This window comes from Callionymus lyra, chromosome 3 (assembly GCF_982586985.1).
Source record: "Callionymus lyra chromosome 3, fCalLyr1.hap1.1, whole genome shotgun sequence".
In the NCBI taxonomy this organism is placed as follows: domain Eukaryota; kingdom Metazoa; phylum Chordata; class Actinopteri; order Syngnathiformes; family Callionymidae; genus Callionymus; species Callionymus lyra.
In genome coordinates this window covers 9,855,432-9,862,895 of record NC_141820.1, presented here as the reverse complement: position 1 = coordinate 9,862,895, position 7,464 = coordinate 9,855,432, and the positions used below count along the sequence as shown (strand labels likewise).

The 7,464-nt window shown below is 36.0% G+C and overlaps 2 protein-coding genes across 2 annotated transcripts; one reads left to right on the top strand and one right to left on the bottom strand.

Annotated features, from left to right (window-relative positions):
- The first annotated feature begins 306 nt into the window (after positions 1-306).
- clxn (calaxin) lies at positions 307-4,305 on the top strand. The gene is made up of 6 exons (XM_087785682.1): positions 307-493; positions 656-814; positions 1,832-1,936; positions 1,992-2,140; positions 2,838-2,942; positions 3,902-4,305. The coding sequence occupies exons 1-6, from the start codon at positions 436-438 to the stop codon at positions 3,938-3,940; spliced, it is 615 nt and encodes a 204-aa protein (XP_087641808.1). The 5' UTR covers positions 307-435; the 3' UTR covers positions 3,941-4,305.
- rbm48 (RNA binding motif protein 48) lies at positions 4,182-7,351 on the bottom strand. The gene is made up of 5 exons (XM_087785681.1): positions 7,217-7,351; positions 6,208-6,398; positions 5,985-6,130; positions 4,508-4,968; positions 4,182-4,446 (listed from the first exon to the last, which is right to left on the bottom strand). The coding sequence occupies exons 1-5, from the start codon at positions 7,349-7,351 to the stop codon at positions 4,375-4,377; spliced, it is 1,005 nt and encodes a 334-aa protein (XP_087641807.1). The 3' UTR covers positions 4,182-4,374.
- Between the last annotated feature and the right edge of the window lie 113 nt (positions 7,352-7,464).

Sequence of the window (7,464 nt, the reverse complement as noted above, 5' to 3'; positions counted from 1 at the left end):
ATAAGTTAGAATGTTCAACTCATTCACGATCTAATTTATATACCCAAAGTCTAAAAAAAAGACTAAAAAGGGGGGTTTATAAAAATAAACTCTTATTTTTCTTACAATTCCGGGGTTAAACGCTAAAAAAAAGAGTTTAGATTATATTTACCTTATTTTATACTTCAAAAAATCTATAGTCTTTTTTCACTTTATTGTGTCATACACAACCACTTGATTTGTTGGTGTTTTTTGGTTTTCTTGGCTTTCTTTCAAAATGCCTTTTAAGTTTATAAATACGGAGACTTTTAATCGCCATTTCGATTTGATCGTTTTTATCGTCGACGTGAGCGCAGTAGTCGTGCGGCACGTTACCATAGCAACGATACAACATCGTCGGCGCTGAAGAGTGCTTGAGTTTCTTCTTCTTCTTCTGTCCGAACCTGGTTAGAAAACATGTCCATAACCAAGAACTCCATGAAGAATCTAACCGAGGGGTTGTGCAGAGACCACTGTGAGTACATGGACTTTACATTAAAATGAATAAACGTCATGACTTTGATGGTGTGTGTGTGTGTGTGTGTGTGTGTGTGTGTGTGTGTGTGTGTGTGTGTGTGTGTGTGTGTGTGTGTGTGTGTGTGTGTGTGTGTGTGTGTGTGTGTGTGTGTGAGGTCAGTCAGCAGCACCGAGGTCCAGTGTCTGGTCCGACAGTTCCACCTGCTGCTGAAGGAACCCACCACACCTGGGGGCAGTCAGGTGGGTCTGGACTGTGGTCAGTTCAAGTGGTTCCTCTTCAAGATCTTTGGAATGACTGACGACACCATCATGCACGAAGGTATGGCTGCGGTTTTAACGCAACTTCTTCTTCCACTAGTTTTTATTTTGTACGTATTTTACCATTTTTAACTTTATTATAAACAACGAACACATGACTGTTAAAGCAGACAAATATACATAATAATTATTACATGTTGTAGTATATCAATGCCATATTATATTTAATTGTTTACTTTCACATTTATGATATTAAATTAATATTTATTTAATTTATAAAAAATATTTGTTTAAAGAAACGTGAATTATCTTTTAATAAAATTATGTTTTATGTTTTTTAAGGCATTAAATTCGTTTTATTCAATAATGTTTATATTTTTAAAACAATCTTAAAAAAAAACAATGTTCTTAAAAACATTTTTAAAATCAATTAAAAGTATTCTAACTCCAAAAATTCAATACATTTTTTGAATGAAATGTTTTTACTTTAATTCGTAGCCTTTTAAATGTTATGTAAAAAAGTTGGTCTAAATGTGACGACTGAATATATTGTATTCAGAAAATAAATACATCATTATTGGAATTAGAATATCAAACTCCATGTGTAAAACATATAAAAAAAATAAGTATATTGAATTATTTCTTTTATATATTAGATTTGAAAGGTTGAATTTGTTTTATATTTATTAATGACATTTAAATATCTACATTAAAAGGTTGAATTTAATAATCTCTATAAGGTTGAATTCTTTCTTTTATATATATATATATATTTAAAAAAAAAAAGAAGTTTTTAATGATTCAACAAATTCAACCTTTGAATATAGAAATATTGAATTCAATTCTAAAACAAATCATTTCAATACATTCATTTAAAAAAAAGTGGAAGATTTCTAAATTTCAAATGATGATTAATGTATTAAAAAATACTATGTTCTGATGAAAGTCATATACTTGCATTAGTATCAAAGAAAAATCCGATTGAATTTGACCAGAATAATTAATATTGAATCCACAATTAAGTTTGCTGGTAATAATTGTTAACAACAAGGATCTTCTTCACGTCCTTGTGTCTCAGTTTTCCGGACGTTCGACAAAGACTGCGACGGCATCGTGTGCGTGAGGGAGTGGATCGAGGGTCTTTCCATCTGCCTGCGCGGCTCCTTGGACGAGAAAATCAAGTGTGAGTTGTTGGTTCTTCCAGAGACTTGAGAGTAACGACCGTGATCCTGCACCAGACTGTTTCCAGGTGTACGACCTGGACAGTGACGACTACATCTCCAAGGAGGAGATGTTCCACATGCTGAAGAACAGCCTCAACAGGGAGCCCGAGGATGACCCCGAGGAAGGGGTCAGAGACCTGGTGGAGATCGCGACCAAGATGATGGTAAGACTTGGTTCACCTGGAGAACTTCAGTGTCATCAGTATTGATTGAATTTTAAATCTAGTTTGAAGCATTTAATTATTATTTTTAAATCATTTAACTCAATGTGTATATTGAAAGGGTGAATGTTTTGTTTTGTTTTGAATAAATAAATATATTTTAGTCGATTTATTTTTATATAAATGTTTCTACACATAGAGTTTGATATTTTAATTCCAAAACTTATTTTTTTATTTTTCTAAATTCAATATTTTTCAATTGGTAGCCTTTTAAATTCAATATAATTCCATGATGAATTGATGCATCAGTTCTTCTACGTTGTCATGTGACTGTCTATGTGTCGCATGATTGGTCGAAAGTTCAATCAAGTAGCTCTGTACTCTTTTAATACTGCCTGGTGTGAATATTATTATGACATTTTTACATTGAATTCAAAAGGCTACTAATACAAAAAACATTTGTTTTTCAATTATTGTAATAAGAACATTAAACTCTATGTGTAAAATGATTTATTCATTTTGAAAATATCATGTTTTTTTAAATTAAATTTAAAAAAATTAAATCTTTCAATAAAGCAATTATTGAATTAAACAATATGAAAACAAGGTTAAATTCAACTGTATATTTATCATGTAATATTTTGATGGCAGTGATCTATTAGCTAACATGCTAACTTGCTAACAAGTCCAACATTCCCAGGACCGAGACCACGACGGGAGACTGTCTTTCAACGACTTCGAAGAGACTGTAAAAGAGGAGAATCTTCTACTTGAAGCTTTCGGGACTTGCCTTCCTGATATTGAGGTACACATCTTAACTAAGTATATATATTTTTTTGTTTTTGGGTTGGTTGATGTTTGGACAAAATGTGTTAATAATACATGTATTCGATTTTTTTAAATTTACAATTAACATACAAATATTCAAAGCATTGATTCATTTTTATGATGCAATTAAACTTCCGGCCTTTAGATGGCAGCAGTCATTACAACCTCCGCATCTAAAGGAATCAATAATTTCCTGCGAGATCCTAGCAATGACTGAGGACAAGTGGATACAGTCGAATTAAGCAGCTTTTAAAGCTGACGTTTGGACAAACACACTCATTTTTATGGCTAAGGGGGATTAAATACACACAGAAAAGTAAATATAATAAAGTAAATAAACACAGATAAGTGGAAGATGAGGAGACGAGTATATCCATCAAGGATGCTTCTCGCAATACTTTTTCAGTGCACATGAAGCTCCACACTTTTCCAATCGGACGTGGGAATTAATATCCACCAGATCCCAACATGCCATGGTCTGACCTTCAGATTAAAACTGTTAAAAATAAAGTTTTTGATTCACTCATTTTCACTAGTTCATAGGTTCATTTTTTGGAGCAAACTTGACTGAAACAAGTATCTTGACGTGTCAAGAGTCACATGATAATGTTGCGTCAGAAAAAATATATTCGAAAGAACCGAACCGGACCACCGGTATAGATGACAAGAGGACAACAAGAAGGAGGGAATTAACGTAGTAGTAAATACATAAACAGGGAAAAAGCCCAGAGTTTTTGTTGATACCATTATAAATACGTTAATAAATGGTATTTATTCGTATTCCCTTATTTTAGGTTAATGTTTCTGTTTGCATTTAATTCCTTTAGCTACATTAATGACTATATTTATGTCCATTTAAACTCGTTTTGTCAATTTAATTTTACTGTCTGATATTTCGTAGTAAATGCACTCCATACATCGATGTCTATCTTCCAGAAAATCGAAGCCTTTGAGAGACAAGCCTTCTCGGATTGAAGGTTCTGCAGATGCAGCAGTGAACCAGAACCAGTGGGGACGGACCTCGAGTCTCGCTCGGCTCGAAAAGCTAAGGTGATTTTTTTCCCCATCGGATTATAACAAGATAAACTCTTCGAGGAGTGGCTGTACATAAGAGGAACTGGAGGAACCAGACGTCAAGATCATACACACGCAGGATACAGAGATACATCAAAACCACTAAGAGGCATTCAAATCCAACTGGAACTACTGAGTCAAATGAACAAGAATTCATTTTTTTAATCATCATTGACGTGTCATTGAACACACAGAGGGACATTTATCAAAGATTTCTTCTTCTCCATCTGAGACTCAGGATTTGTTAAATAAAAATTTGATGGAACGATGCTGCTTCTTTCTACACCTTTATCGTTAAAACAATGATTTCAAAAAAAGTGTTCAAAGAAGAGGTTTCAAATCCTGCGCCGTGGCTTCACCTTCTTCTTCTTGGGCGGCGGCGGCTGGACGACGGACGCAGACTCCACCTGCAGGATCCGATCGTCAGTGGTTGCCTCAGATACACACAAGGATAAAATCAAGTGTCACCTTCTTCATCGCGCTCCTGATTTGATCGACGCTCCTGTTCAGCGACTCGTCCTCCATGTCCAGTTTGGGCTCCTCCGGCATCTGAGGTCCCATCAAAGGTCGGTCCTGTAGCGACGCGTCTCCTTCTTCTTCTTGCATGTTCCTCTTCCTGCTCTCCATGTGTGTCGTCCTCGGTAAGAACCTGAGATGATCGGACGTGTGTTGTTGTGATGGCGACGGTGAGGGAATCCTGCTTTCGACGCCGGCGTTATCTAAAGTCCCCATTTTGTCTTCCGTCGGCTCGCTGGGACGGCGGCGATGAGGAAGCTCTTGAGGCGGAGGCGGCAGCAACAGGGGATCATATTGATTCAACTTTGAACTATGACCTGTTGCGCCTCGTCTTCCGTCTGTCCGGTCCCGGGTCGGTTGATGTTGGGAGACGGTCCTCACTGTCCTGATCTGATCCTGATCGTTCTCTCTCACTTGAAACAAAACACGAGTTAATATTTCTAAAAAGACCAAACAATTCAACAGGCTGTATTAATATTCGACAGCTCTCTATTGATTTTTCCTTTAATGGCTTATATTTCAATATAAAGTGTTAATAATAATAATATATCTATTAGATTTTCTTTTTAAATTTACAATTAAACAAATATTCATGGCATTGGTTAATTTTTCTGATGCAATTAAACTTCCGGCCACTAGATGGCAGCGGTCATTACGTCCTCTGCATCCAACGAAAACAATAATATCCTGCGAAATCCCAACTGAGGACAAGAGGATACAGTCGAATTAAGCAGCTTTTAAATCTGATGTTTGGACATGTTTTCACAACATGTCCATTAAAGTCGTTAGGAAAATGAAGCCTTTTGTATTTAAATATATCGTATAACAAACAGTATTATTATTATTATTCAGGGATTCTCGTAGTATAACTCTGCGAAGCTTACTACTATGGAACCTCGTGGAGTTATACTATGAGCCACACTGTATTTTTATAATATATATTTATATATAAAGTTATTGCATGATCCCGGTGTTGTCTGAGGATGAGAGGATACAGTGACTCCAGTAGCTTTTAAAGCTAATGTTTGGACATATTTTGGTTTGAAAACAAATGAAAGAAGTTACGACTTCGTCAAGAGTGGTCTGTAAATTTTGTAAATTTATTTTTAACCATACTTTATTGATATTCAACGGCACTGTATCGATGTTCCCAGCGATGACTGAGGACAAGAGGATACAGTGACTCCAGCAGCTTTTAAAGCTGATGTTTGGACATATTTTGGTTTCAAAACAAAAAAAGGTTACGACTTCGGCAAGAGTCACGTGGTCTGTAAATTCTGCAACACCAGAGTCAAGCACTCGTCAATACTACAAATATATCCTTGTTTCTACTGTATTTCTATATATCGTATACGTTCCCCTGCATCGTGATACATAATGTATCAACAGACTGTTTCCAATACACCCTCCTAGTTGCTAAAAACAGTACCTCTCCTGTGAGACGCTTGTGTTATGTATCTCCTCCGGTCCTGCAGTTTGAACCGTGTGTCTTCAACAGTCTCGTACTCGGGTACGTAGCACACGTGCAGCACGCCGCCATAGAAACTCGTCCCGTCCATGCGACGCTTGGCTGCTCTTATATGCACATAAGCATAACAAAGTATAAGACACATATATCAGATGATCTCAGCAGAGAAACACAAGTGATCTACCTAGCACTGGTCAGTTTCTGGAACTTGATGAGGTAGACCTCAGTGAACTGCTCAGCAGGGTACTCGTCCAGGGGCCGGTACTCCTGGACGACCCCATACAGGGCGCACAACTGGACCAGCTCCTCCATGACCCCGATAGCAGGGACTCCTTGGACCATCACGTAACATGACTCTAGATTGATGGTGTAAACCTGCCGCACACAAGAGCGTTAAGAAAATACACGTATGAGGGTCGTCACGAAAATATTGGATACTTGTTACCATTTCAACACCACAAGGATAAAGAAGATAACACAAAATTGAAAAGAAAGGTTTTTATTAACAAGAAAAATGCAAAATACCTTTTGATAAAACATGAAACAATTTACAGAACCACACGTTATATATTAATAATAAAAAACACTTGAGGTCTCGAAAAGCGCTATATAAATAAATATTACTTACATTTGTCAACCGTAATATATATATATAAAATTTCATTGAAAGTCTATAAGGTGAACATATTCTCACCAAAATATGACAGTACTATAAGGGATGGAGTTGTCGACAAGTTTTGAAGGTGTTAAATACATATTATTAATTCCTAAAAAGACACTTATATAGGAAATTTGAGATGCTGAAAAATAAGAATACTGATAGCAGTAGCGCTAGGTAAAGGGTAAGCATGGTCACCCAATAAGTCAAATTTCGCCTATAAGGTAATTTTATTTTGTCAATAAATGTAAAAGCATTTATATTTGATTATTTGGTAATAAAAGATTTAAAAGCACAATTAAACAGGCCATGTTGACATGTTTAACCTGTTCCATTTGAAAAGCTGTAGTCTAGCAATAAATAACGACAATTCATCTGTAAAGAAGTAAATCAGAAATTTCATTTCATTAATAACCCCCAATAAATACGTATATTAAACTGCGTTTACTCAATAAAAACGTTCAATCGGACTATTATCACCATCTTTTGTTTAACACAGCATTATTATTTAAACAGATTAAAACATGACGCTTACTTTGACTGCTCTGTCTTTTCTCCCTTCTCTATATTTAGCTCTGGAAAAACACGCTTTTTGCTGCTCGTGATGTTTATAAACCTCCGGGACGTTCCAGCAGCCATAGTTGTTGTTGCTGCTCCTCGGTGCCGCCATGTTTACCAAAAACTCGGTTCCGCTCAGAGAATTCCAAATTAAAAGCACACCCTCCCTTCACTATGGTAGCAGTTTTTAAAATGGGACTATTATGTCTTATTTTGAAAACGCTT

Excerpts from the sequence above, each read along its gene's own strand:
- clxn (XM_087785682.1), top strand. The coding sequence starts at position 436 with ATGTCCATAACCAAGAACTCCATGAAGAATCTAACCGAGGGGTTGTGC. Across the intron at positions 2,141-2,837 it reads AGATCGCGACCAAGATGATG|GACCGAGACCACGACGGGAG; the intron begins GTAAGACTTGGT and ends CAACATTCCCAG. Across the intron at positions 2,943-3,901 it reads CTTGCCTTCCTGATATTGAG|AAAATCGAAGCCTTTGAGAG; the intron begins GTACACATCTTA and ends TCTATCTTCCAG.
- rbm48 (XM_087785681.1), bottom strand. The coding sequence starts at position 7,351 with ATGGCGGCACCGAGGAGCAGCAACAACAACTATGGCTGCTGGAACGTC. Across the intron at positions 6,399-7,216 it reads GAAAAGACAGAGCAGTCAAA|GTTTACACCATCAATCTAGA; the intron begins GTAAGCGTCATG and ends TGTGTGCGGCAG. Across the intron at positions 4,447-4,507 it reads TCAGGAGCGCGATGAAGAAG|GTGGAGTCTGCGTCCGTCGT; the intron begins GTGACACTTGAT and ends CGGATCCTGCAG.